Consider the following 13,955-nt stretch of genomic DNA (forward strand, 5'->3'; position numbering starts at 1 on the left):
CAAAAGTGCACTTTATTTGTTTTAAACTATTGTAGTGGCGTTCTGTACAAAAATTGCACTTTAATTTAGTGTTGTTTTGATATGTCATCTTAGTGACATCATGCACAAAAGTGCACCAATAGATTGTTTTAAAATGTCTCTAAAAATCTCACTTTCTGTTTTGAAATGACATGAATGTTTATGCCACTGCTTAATAAAACGTTTGAAAAATACAGTTTTGGTCAATTGACTTAGTTGTGATTTCCCTCTCTGCATGAAAGTTTAAAATGAGCATATATTAATGCAGTATGAAGAAGAATTTTTTAATGTAGACACATAGAATCTTCATACTGCTGTGATTATATGCATCAAGTGTTCATCCAAGGCTAAGGCAAAATATCGAGATATATATCATGTATCGCAATATGGCCTAAAAAATATTGAGATATTTAAAAAAGGCCATATCGCCCAGCCCTAGTCTATATCAGTTCAAGTATCTTTATAAGCAAGGTTAATTTGCAATGCTGTAAGACACTTTAACAAATGCCAACCACACACACACACACACACAAACACATGCACACACACGCACACATGTACACACACACACACACACACACATGCGCACACACACACACATATGAGGGGCCGTTAGGGACATTATTCAGAATTACCTCTTAGATACACTACTGAAATGCTCTCACATAAACAACTGAAATGTTTTTCTCTCACACACACCACTGAAACACTCTTATACACACTACTGAAACACTCTTATACACACTACTAAAATGCTCTCACATAAACAACTGAAATGTTTTTCTCTCACACACAATACTGAAACTCTCTTATACACACGACTAAAAGGCTCTTACATACACTACTGAAATGCTCTCACATACACTACTGAAATGCTCTCACACAAACAACTAAAATGCTCTTACTTAAACAAGTAAAATGCTCTCACATAAACAAGTAAAATGCTCTCACATAAACAAGTAAAATGCTCTCACATAAACAAGTAAAATGCTCTCACATAAACAAGTAAAATGCTCTCACATAAACAACAAAATGCTCTCACATAAACAAGTAAAACGCTCTCACATAAACAAGTAAAATGCTCTCACATAAACAAGTAAAATGCTCTCACATAAACAAGTAAAATGCTCTCACATAAACAACTAAATGCTCTCACATAAACAACTAAATGCTCTCACATAAATAACTAAAATGTTTTACTCTCACGCACACACACACCACTTGCGCGTGAGAGACAACAATTTTAGTAGTATGTGTGCAAGGATTTCAGTTATATGTATAAGAGCATCTTACTAGTGTGTGTGAAAGCATCTTGCCAGTGTATGTGAGAGGATTTTACTAGAGTGTATGAGCGACACTGCATTCCGGTTCAGGTCACCTATAATGCCCGCCCCTTTTCATTTTTTTTTTGTTTTTTTTAAAGCCGAGTTGTATGCGGAAAAAATGTCTGCCGAACTACTAACAAGTAGCTTCACAGAGGCACAGTCCGCGGCATTATCGAGCGCATCTTCTACCACATGGACATCGGGGCAAGAGGAGGAAAAGGTAATTAGACATTATCTATTTCTAAATGATTGTTGAATCCCACGGAATGTAAGGCAACATAGCATTGTAGCCATTAAGCAGTTAGCCTTGTGTGCCTCCACTACAAACAAGTTAGCAACTAATGTTTCCGCGGCTCCTAAGAGTCTCGCATCTATCGTGGTATATCAGTAGCTGATAGAATAGTAATAATAATAGATTACATTTATTTAGCGCTTTTCTGTGGACTAGATAAGGGGTCCCTAAACTACGGCCCGCCAACGTCCAACATCCGGCCCGCTGAAATTATTTTTTTTTAATGTAATTATTTTAAATCTGTCTTTTCTAATCCATTTTTTGATGTCCACTAGCTGATCGAGCAAATCATATTGTCTAAAAATGCATTTTCCCGTATGACTTATATTTTCTTAGCTGTTTTCATGTGATCTGATTGTTACATTCTTATTTCAGAGTCACCACGCAGCTGCATGACCATTTCAACAAGGACGGAATACACAACCTCTGGATTCATGGAACTTCTCTGCACACAAATACATTGTTGGGAATATTCAATAAATTTCACATAAATAAATTTAACATCTTTTTTTTTGCTTAAAAAGTTTCCTTGTGACTTATTATTCATATACTTTTCAATGTTTCTTGTAGTCCGACAGTAGACATCGTTCGTCCTTGTTGAAATGGTCATGCAGCTGCGTGGTGACTCTGAAATAAGAATGTAACAATCAGATCACATGAAAACAGCTAAGAAAATATAAGTCATACAGGAAAATGCATTTTTAGACAATATGATTTGCTCGATCAGCTAGTGGACATCAAAAAATGGATTAGAAAAGACAGATTTAAAATAATTACATTAAAAAAAAAAAATTTCAGCGGGCCGGATGTTGGACGTTGGCGGGCCGTAACCGGCCCGCGGGCTGTAGTTTGGGGACCCCTTATCTAGTCCAAAGAAAAGCGCTAAATAAATGTAATCTATTATTATTACTATTTGATCAGCTACTGATATACCACGACGTGACTGACATTTCGACATGTTACCATAGCAACAACTCTGCAAACATTATTAGCTGATTTGACAGTGTACTTTTTACGTTTCCTCCAAGACAAACTGCAAGTTTGCAATAGATGTCAGACTCCTAGGAGCCGCAGAAACATTAGTTGCTAACTTGTTTGTAGTGGAGGCACACAAGACTAACTGCATAATGGCTACAATGCTATGTTGCCTTACATTCCGTGGGATTCAACAATCATTTAGAAATAAATAATTTCTAATTACCTTTTCCTCCTCTTGCCCCGATGTCCATGTGGTGGGAGAGGCGCTCGATAATGCTGCGGACTGTGCCTCTGTGAAGCTACTTGTTGGTAGTTCGGCAGACATTTTTTCCACAAACAACTCGGCTTTAAAAAAAAAAAAAAAAAAACTGAAAAGGGGCGGGCATTATAGGTGACCTGAACCGGAATGCAGTGTCGCTCATACACTCTAGGGAAATCCTCTCACATACACTGGTAAGATGCTTTCACACACACTAGTAAGATGCTCTTATACATATAACTTAAATCTTTGCACACATACTACTAAAATTGTTGTCTCTCACACGCAAGTGGTGTGTGTGCGTGAGAGTAAAACATTTTAGTTGTTTATGTGAGAGCATTTTACTTGTTTATGTGAGAGCATTTTACTTGTTTATGTGAGAGCATTTTACTTGTTTATGTGAGAGCATTTTACTTATGTGAGAGCATTTTAGTTGTTTATGTGAGAGCATTTTAGTTGTTTTTGTAAGAGCATTTCAGTAGTGTATGTGAGAGCATTTCAGTAGCGTATGTAAGAGCATTTCAGTGGTGTGTGTGAGAAAAAAACAATTCAGTTGTTTATGTGAAAGCATTTCAGTAGTGTATGTGAGAGCATTTCAGTAGTGTATGTAAGAGCATTTCAGTAGTGTGTATAAGAGTGTTTCAGTGGTGTGTGTGAGAGAAAAACATTTCAGTTGTTTATGTGAAAGCATTTCAGTAGTGTATGTGAGAGCATTTCAGTAGTGTATGTAAGAGGATTTCAGTAGTGTGTATAAGAGTGTTTCAGTATTGTGTGTGAGAGAAAAACATTTCAGTTGTTTATGTGAGAGCATTTCAGTCGTGTGTATAAGAGCATTTCAGTAGTGTGTATAAGAGTGTTTCAGTGGTGTGTGTGAGAGAAAAACATTTCAGTTGTTTATGTGAGAGCATTTCAGTAGTGTGTATAAGAGGTAATTCTGAATAATGTCCCTAACGGCCCCTCATACACACACACACATACACACGCACACATGCGCACACACACACGTACACACACACATGCACACACACACACACGCACACACATACACCCGCATTTGCACACACACACACACACACACACACACACACACACACACACACACACACACACACACACACACACACACACACACACACACACACACAGGCACCAACGTAGATGTAACATAAGATTAAACATGTATTAAAAAGACAACCTTTAAAAAAAATATTCAAATACAATACAACACATTGAGTCTATTAGATTGCTAAAACTGCCAAGAGTTAATCAATAATCAATATATCAGTGTGCAGCTTATAAAACATCACAAATTGTCTTTCTTTTTGAGGAAGTTAGATTTTGTGTTTTTTTTTTGTTTGTTTTCATTGCGGCTTTTATCTTTTTTAATACATAAACAAGGTTAATTGATTTTTTAGCGCTTAGCCTTTCCTTTCTTTTGAATTGACAACATTTTATTAGTCATTTAATGTTTCCTAACAGCTGAATGAGCAGCACTGTTACAGTATAGATAAGTATTTATGAAAAAATTAGTCATCTTTTTTGTTAGTAAGCACATGCCTGAATTAACTCAAACTGCATTTAGAAGTTGATGAAAAAATTAGAGCCATTACATTTTTTTACACTTTAATATCTGATCAACTAATTGTTAAGATAATCATTGATTCATCGACTATCGAAATAATCGTCAGTTGCAGACCTTGTCCTTTGTTTAAGACAGGGGTCAACAAAGCGCGGATATTTTAGCGCCGCCCTATTGGCTCCCTGGAGCTTTTTCAAAGATGTGTGGGAATGGAAAAAGATGAAAAAAAATATAAAAATGTTGTTTTACTACGATTCTGTCAGAGTACAAACATGACACAAACCTTAATTGTTAGAAATCCCACTATTTATATCAGACAAGCACTACTAATTTCAGCGATCCTTTAACTCACCATAGTTTGTTTACATGTACAACTTTCTCCGTCGCTGCTAAGAAAAGATGTTTTTTATGCCACTCCATTTTCTCATTTTGTCCACCAAACGTTTTATGCTGTGCGCGAATGCACGAAAGGTGAACTTTGTTGATTTTATTGATTTGCTGTAGTGCTTGTCCGGCATAATTGGTCAATCCATGACTGCAAGCGAATCGATGCTAACATGCTACTTAGGCTAGCTGTATGTACATATTGCATCTTTATGCCTCTTTTGTAGGTATATTTGAGCTCATTTAATTTAATTTACTTATGTCCTTTGTGTATTTGATCTATATTTGCATGTCTCATGACACAGCTTATGTATGTAATATTGGCTGCATTTCGGATAGTTGTTTGTGCGCCATGTTGTTCCTGACCACAGCAAAATGTTACCAAGTTGCAAAGACTGTAATAAATCCATTAGAAGAAGACAGCCTTTCCTTAAACTTGGGCAGACACATTTACACCTTTGGCCATTCTGAGCCAGTAATTTCCAGAAGTTCTCTCTTCCTGTGAAAAGCATCCATTTTACTAATGTTTTCCAACTGGGGGTGTAACGGTACACAAACTTTTCGGTTCAGTACGTACCTCGGTTTAGAGGTCACCGTTCGGTTCATTTTCGGTACAGTAAGAAAACAACAAAATATAAATTTTTTGGTTATTTATTTACCACATTTGCAAAATCTTCCACCAAAAATATTTTTCTTTGTGGAATATTTGATGTGAAGTATTGCAAACCTTTTTCGGTCAATAATTCATAATAACATTGATTTTGATTTAATATTATGTTTTGAGCAATGACAGTTTGAAAGGAAAAAAAACAGCTTTGTTTTATTAGTCAACATTGCAACTTTTTCTAAATTACATTTCACCTTTAAGCTTTTTTATTTATTTTTTTAAATATTTTTGTTCATTCTAATAGTATTTTTAGAATGTGCCATGGGCCTTTAAAACATTAGCTGTGGGCCGCAAATGGCCACAGGGGCACACTTTTGAAACCCCTGCTATAGATAATAAAAAATAAAATCTGATAAATCTATGGATAAAAAGCAGAGTCTGGCGACGCATGCACGTTTATCATAACTCTCTCGCTCTCCCTGTCTCTGCCCCTTCCTCACGAATGCTGCTGCTTGCACAATTTGTTTTGTTTTTAACCCCTTCTCAACCCCGAACGTACATTGAAAATACACGCAACCCTAACTTAAAATGCCGGACATTTGAGGCATTTGAGAAACTCCACCCGGACAGCCCCGCAAAAGAGGACATAACCGGTGAAAAGAGGAGGTATGGTCAGTCTATCGTAACCCTGTCGCTTTTAGCATGCCTTCTGTTGTGCGGTACGCTACTTAATTTGTCCGTGTGGAAACTCGTTCGGGACACCTCTGACCCGAACCGATACCCCCGTGCCGAAACGGTTCAATACGAATACACGTACCGTTACACCCCTATTTCCAACGTTGCAAAAATGTGTAGAATTAAAAATTAAAATGCAACATTTCTGTCAACAAAGATTTGCGTCAGCCTTTGAAAGTAGGCTAATATAGACACTTACGTCATTTTTTGCCTTCATTATAACACTTATATAAGGCTTTTAATTTTTTGTATTTTTGGTCCAATATGGCTCTTTCAACATTTTAGGTTGTGAACCCCTAGTGTAAGTCAAAAAAAAGAACTGAAGACATGTTACCCTCCACCGTGCCTTTACTCTGTATGTCCTTTGACCCAAACATGAACCTCCTGAAAGACACCCACGTCTGAAAATCGAACAATCACGAGCACTGTGGACTTACTATCTATGTGGGCCATACCGTTATAGACATGCTTTGCAGCGTTTGTGTAGCAGCTCTTTAAAGGTCATGACAAAGGGGGGGAAAAAAACAACAAAAAAAGTGACAAGACTAGGATTTGCCTTGTGACCTTGCCATGTTCATCGATTCCCCCTCTTGTTCTTCTAATTAAAAGGGGCTGACACTGAGTGAAGGATAATTAACACGGCTATTGACTCCTTGTAGCCGGGTGATACACTACACACTTGCAACACACACTCACTAACATCAGCTACACTTGCACAATCTAAATACAAACCATCAGTAAAATTCTCTGTACAAATTTGACTCAATTGTGGGGGTATTAATCAAACATGTTTATTATTTGCAATGCATCACACTTGCCTCAATTGTTAACTTACCAGAAGAGGACAATCCTATGATTGCCTTTTTTCCAGAACCTTCTGGCAGCTTTCCCCCAATCTGGGTACTTCTTATCCTGCAGCATCATATCTGTCACCTGCAAAAGATTTAAAAAAATATGCAATCCCACCACTAGTCCAAACGTATAAGAATATCTGGTGGTGATAAAGAAAGCATCAATTACCATCAAATTGAAACCCCCTTTAGTGTTTAAAGAATTTAACAATGATCAACAGAGTTGACATAAATACATGCCCCATTCATCCAAATGAATCACAATGTCTGTTTCAGTCAATATATTCATTAGTCACTACCGTGATTACAAATTGTGTTCACATCCACAGGAACCATGTGGGTTAGCCTAGTCTATACAGTATTTACAACCTTATTAGTGTTCACTTCACAGCCACATATGGTTCATCTAGTTGTTTACATTATTTGCACATCACTTTGTCTGTTTCAGTCACTATGTTATTTAGTCACTAGAGTATTTACAACTTGTGTTCACATCCACAGGAACCATGTGGGTTAGCCTACTCTATACAGTATTTACAACCTTATTAGTCTTCACTTCAGAGCCACATATACTTCATCTAGTTGTTTACATTATTTGCACATCACTTTGTCTGTTTCATTCACTGTTATTTAGACACTATTGTAAGATCAACTTGTGTTCACATCCACAGGACCAATGTGGGTTAGCCTACTTTATATATATTTTACAACCTTACTAGTGTTCTCTTCACAGCGACAGATGTATCATCTAGTTATTTACATTATTTGCACATCAGTTTGTCTGTTTCAGTCACTAAGTTATTTAGTTACTAAAATAATTACAACTTGTGTTCACATTCACAAGACCAATATGGGTTAGCCTACTCTATACAGTATTCACAACCTTATTAGTGTTCATTTCACAGACACATATGGTTCATCTAATTATTGATATTATTTACACATGACTTTGTCTGTTTCAGTCACTATTTTATTTAGTCATTATAGTAATTACCATTTGTGTTCACATCCACAGGAACCATGTAGGTTAGCCCTCTCTATACAGTATTTACAACCTTACTATATAGTGTTCACTTCACAGCCACAGATGGTTCATCTAATTATTGACATTGTTTACACATGACTTTGTCTGTTTCAGTCACTATTTTTTTTTAGTCACTACACTAATTAAAACTTGTGTTCACATCCGCAGAAACCACGTGGTTTAGCCTACTCTATACAGTATTCACAACTCTATTTGTGATTACTTCACAGCCACAGATGGTTCATATAGTTATTTACATTATTTGCACATCACTTTGTCTGTTTCAGTCACTATGTTATTTAGACACTAAAGTAATTACAACTTGTGTTCACATCCACAGGAACCATGTGGGTTAGCCTTCTCTACACAGTATTTACAACCTTATTAGTGTTCACTTCACAGCCACATATGGTTCATCTAGTTGTTTACATAATTTGCACATCATCTTGTCCGTTTTAGTCACAGTTATTTACTCACAACAGTAATTTCAACTTGTGTTCACATCCACAGGACCAATGTGGGTTAGCCTACTCCGTACAGTATTCACGACCTTATTAGTGTTCACTTAACAGACACATATGGTTCATGTAATTATTGACATTATTTACACATGACTTTGTCTGTTTCAGTCACTATTTTATTTTGTCGCTACGGTAATTACCATTTGTGTTCACATCCACAGGAACCATGTAGGTTAGCCCTCTCTATACAGTATTTACAACCTTACTAGTGTTCACTTCACAGCAACAGATGGTTCATCTAATTATTGACATTGTTTACACATGACTTTGTCTGTTTCAGTCATTTTTTTTAGTCACTACAGTAAATAAAACTTGTGTTCAAATCCGTAGAAACCACGTGGTTTAGCTTACTCTTTACAGTATTCACAACCTTATTAGTGTTCAGTTCACAGCCACAGATGGTTCATGTAGTTATTTACATTATTTGCACATCACTTTGTCTGTTTCAGTCACTGTTATTCAGACACTACAGTAATTTCAACTTGTGTTCACATCCACAGGACCAATGTGGGTTAGCCTACTTTATACATATTTTACAACCTTACTAGTGTACTCTTCACAGCCACAGATGGATCATCTAGTTATTTACATTATTTGCACATCCGTTTGTCTGTTTCAGTCACTGTGTTATTTAGTTACTAAAGTAATTACAACTTGTGTTCACATCCACAGGACCAATGTGGGTTAGCCTACTCTATACAGTATTCACAAAGTTATTAGTGTTAACTTCACAGCCACATATGCTTCATCTAGTTATTTACATTTTTTGCACATCACTTTGTCTGTTTCAGTAACTGTTATTCAGACACTACAGTAATTTCAACTTGTGTTCACATCCCCAGGACCAATGTGGGTTAGCCTACTTTATACATATTTTACAACCTTACTAGTGTTCTCTTCACAGCCACAGATGGATCATCTAGTTATTTACAATATTTGCACATCCGTTTGTCTGTTTCAGTCACTGTGTTATTTAGTTACTGAAGTAATTACAACTTGTGTTCACATCCACAAGACCAATGTGGGTTAGCCTACTCTATACAGTATTCACAACCTTATTAGTGTTCACTTCACAGCCACAGATGGTTCATCTAATTATTGAAATTGTTTACACATGACTTTGTCTGTTTCAGTCGCTATTTCATTTAGTCACTACAGTAATTAAAACTTGTGTTCACATCCACAGGAACCATGTGGGTTAGCCTACTCTATACAGTATTCACAAACTTATTAGTGTTCACTTCACAGCTACAGATGGTTCATCTAGTTATTTACATTTTTTGCACATCACTATGATTGTTTCAGTCACTTTTAGTCACTACGGTATTTACAACTTGTGTTCACATCCACAGGAAACACATGGGTTAGCCTACTTATGCAGTATTTACGACCTTAGTAGTGTTCACTTCACACCCACAGATGGTTCATGTAATTATTGACATCGTTTACACATGACTTTGTCTGTTTCAGTCGCTATTTTTTTTTTAGTCACTACACTAATTAAAACTTGTGTTCACATCCACAGGACCAATGTGGGTTAGCCTACTCTATACAGTATTCACAAAGTTATTAGTGTTAACTTCACAGCCACATATGCTTCATCTAGTTATTTACATTTTTTGCACATCACTTTGTCTGTTTCAGTAACTGTTATTTAGACACTACAGTAATTTCAATTTGTGTTCACATCCCCAGGACCAATGTGGGTTAGCCTACTTTATACACATTTTACAACCTTACTAGTGTTCTCTTCACAGCCACAGATGGTTCATCTAGTTATTTACATTATTTGCACATCCGTTTGTCTGTTTCAGTCACTATGTCATTTAGTCACTACAGTAATTACAACTTGTGTTCACATCCACAGGACCAATGTGGGTTAGCCTACTCTATACAGTATTCACGACCGCATTAGTGTTCACTTCACAGCCACAGATGGTTCATCTAATTATTGACATTGTTTACACATGACTTTGTCTGTTGCAGTCGCTATTTTATTTAGTCACTACAGTAATTAAAACTTGTGTTCACATCCGCAGGAACCCTGTGGGTTAGCCTACTCTTTACAGTATTCACAAACTTATTAGTGATCACTTCAAAGCCACAAATGGTTCATCTAGTTATTTACATTTTTTGCACATCATTATGTCTGTTTCAGTCACTTTTAGTAATTACAACTTGTGTTCACAGTCACAGGAACCACATGGGTTAGCCTACTTATACAGTATTTAAGACCCTACTAGTGTTCACTTCACAGCCACAGATGGTTCATCTAGTTATTTACATTATTTACACATGACTTTGTCTGTTTCAGTCGCTATTTTATTTAGTCACTACAGTAATTAAAACTTGTGTTCACATCCACAGGAACCCTGTGGGTTAGCCTACTCTATACAGTATTCACAAACTTATTAGTGATCACTTCAAAGCCACAAATGGTTCATCTAGTTATTTAAATTTTTTGCACATAATTATGTCTGTTTCAGTCACTTTTAGTAATTACAATTTGTGTTCACATCCACAGGAACCACATGGGTTAGCCTACTTATACAGTATTTAAGACCCTACTAGTGTTCACTTCACAGCCACAGATGGTTCATCTAGTTATTTACATTATTTACACATTAATTTGGTTCATTCACACATTACTTTGGCATTGTTGCTTTGATGGCTCTGACATGAGCCTTCCTGAGCAGCTCGCATTTCCATTTTTGTTTCTGCTTTAATGGATTCTGCCTTGGATTTTATACCCATTTTCTTTCTCTTTGACTCACTTTCGACTTCTAACTGCTCCAAATGCAAAAATCATGAAGAGTGCAAACAATGTTTATTCCATTAGCTAAGTTCTTTAATCTAAATAGCCATTTGTGACTTATAGTGTGAAATACCAAATATCTTGCAGTCATGTTGTTTGTTTCAAAATGATTGAACTATTCAATGTCGAAATATAAACAGTAGAAATAACAAACAAAATGTCAGCTACTGTCTTGTTGTAAAACACCAATGGAAATGAAATGTAGCATTTATACACGCCTTGTTTCATTACTAACTACAACGGCACAGATCCACCAAGGCCAAACAATCCTATACTAACCCGGTGATATGTTCCACTCCAGTCCTGTAGGTGGCAGTAGTGCACACTAACATGAGTGAGCTAGTTTAAAAATATGTTTTCAGGCAAGATTTGAAGGTGGCAATGAAAGAACATCGAATGTCCAGGGGCAGAGAGTTCCATAGGTGAGGGGCTGAGTGACTACATGCTCTTGACCCCATGGTGACCAGGCGTGTAGGAGAATGAGCTGGTTGGAGGAAGAAGACCTGAGAGAACGGGAGCGTGTCTTGATATGAAGGAGGGGGAAGATTGTTGATGGCCTTCAATGTAAGGAGAAGGATCTTGTAGTGGATGCGATACTTAATGGGGAGCCAATGGAGTTGCTTCAAGACAGGTGTTATGTAACTAATGGAGGAGATTCTAGTAATGACATGGGCAGCGGAGTTTTGAACCAGTTGTACAAACGTAGTTTATGGAGGAACGTGTCAGGTAAACCAAAGAGCAGAGAATAACAGTAGTCCAAACAGGATGTGACCAGGGTGTGACCCAGAATTTCAGCGCTGCTGAGAGACAGAGATGGGCGTCCATCCATTCATCTTCAACCCCTTATCCGGAATCGGGTCGCGGGGACAACAGCACCAGCAGAGAACCCCAGACTTCCCTCTCCAGAGCAACATTAGCAACTTCCTCCTGGGGGATCCCGAAGCGTTCCCAGGCCAGTCCCAACGAAGACCTCCCTAAGGAGACGCTCATGAGGCATCCGTATGAGTTGCCCGAACCACCGAAGCTGGCTCTTTTCCAAGCGAAGGAGCAGAGGCTCTACTGCGAGTCTCTCTCTGGTAACTGAACTTCTCACCCTATCTCTAAGGGAGATGCCAACCACCCTTCTGAGGAAGCTCATTTCGGCCGCTTGTATCCTCGATCTTATTCTCTCGGTCATGACCCACACTTCATGATCATAGGTGAGCGTAGGAATGGAGATAGCTCAGTAGACCGAAAGCTTTGCCTTCTGTCTCAGCCCGTTTCGTCAGATGGCAGAGGGAGGATGGAGGGAGAGACATGGCGGGTTTGGTGGACAGGTAGACCTGGGTGTCATCTGCATAGCAATGGAATTGAATATTATATTTACGGAAAAATTGGCCAAGAGGGAGGCGGTTGATGATAGACAGGAGGGGTCAGAGGACAGAACCTTGAGGTACACCAGAGGAGAGGGGAGGAAGAATGAGATCTGAATGTATTGAGTTGGACAAACTGAGTACGACCAGAGAGATAAGATTTAAACCAGTCCAGGGGTCTACCAGATACTCCAAAGGAGGCCAGTCGGTCGATCAGGATGGCATTAGCTTGTGTCAAAAGCCTCGCTTAGGTCCAGGAGGGTGAGAATTGTGAGTGGTCCAGAGTCAGCAGCCATGAGGAGGTCATTGGCTATTTTAACAAGAGCTGTTTCTGTGCTATCAAGTGGGTGGAAACCTGATTGGAACTGTTCATAAAGACTATTTTGTGAGAGGTGATTGTGAATCTGAGCGTCAACTATTTTTTCTGGGATTTTTGAACGGAAGGGGAGTTTGGAGACAGGGCGGAGATTGTTGAAGTTGTTGGGGTCGGTACCAGGTTTTTTGAGAATAGGGGTTATTGCAACTGATTAGAAGGGTGACGAAACAGTGCCAGAAATAAGTGAGGATTCAGTAATTGCAGTTATGAGGGGCCAGGGAACACATGCAAGCTTTGACCAGAGTAGTAGGAAAGTTGGCAAGTGGATGATTAACATTTGCAGAAAAGGTTGGTTATTTTAGCAGCAGAGGGGACGTTAAAGTCAGAAATAGGATGAGAAGAAGCAATTTGAAAATCAGGGTGGGTACGGTAGTTGAGATCTGGGGGACTAACTGCTGATGGATTGTGTCAATTTTGGTATTAAAAAATGTCACAACGGAATTACAGGAGTTGGTGGAGTAAAAATGGGGAGGGAGAGAGTCAGGTGGGCCTAGTGTTTTGTGAACCAGGGAGAATAATGCTTGAGTTGCCTGACCTGATTAAATCCACATAATAGTTAGATATTGCTCTGGAGAGAGAGACCTTTTAGAAGATGAAATGTGTATAGAACAGGGGTTACCAACCTTTTTGAAACCAAGAGCTACTTCTTGGGCACTAATTAATGCGAAGGGCTACCAGTTTTTATACACACTTAAATAAATTGCCAGAAATTGCCAATTTGCTAAATTTACCTTTAATATATATATATATATATATATATATATATATATATATATATATATATATATATATATATAAATGGGTATTTCTGTCTGTCATTCCGTCGTACATTTTTGTTT

The 13,955-nt window shown here is 37.8% G+C and overlaps 1 protein-coding gene across 1 annotated transcript in view; it reads right to left on the reverse strand.

Annotated features, from left to right (window-relative positions):
* Positions 1–13,955, reverse strand: part of LOC133562843 (transmembrane protein 117-like) — a 156,829-nt gene that overhangs the window by 42,324 nt on the left and 100,550 nt on the right. The window contains 1 exon segment of the mRNA XM_061916650.1: positions 7,013–7,110. Within this exon segment, the coding sequence (XP_061772634.1) occupies positions 7,013–7,110 (98 nt within the window).

Source organism: Nerophis ophidion, linkage group LG12 (genome assembly GCF_033978795.1).
Source record: "Nerophis ophidion isolate RoL-2023_Sa linkage group LG12, RoL_Noph_v1.0, whole genome shotgun sequence".
Taxonomy (NCBI): domain Eukaryota; kingdom Metazoa; phylum Chordata; class Actinopteri; order Syngnathiformes; family Syngnathidae; genus Nerophis; species Nerophis ophidion.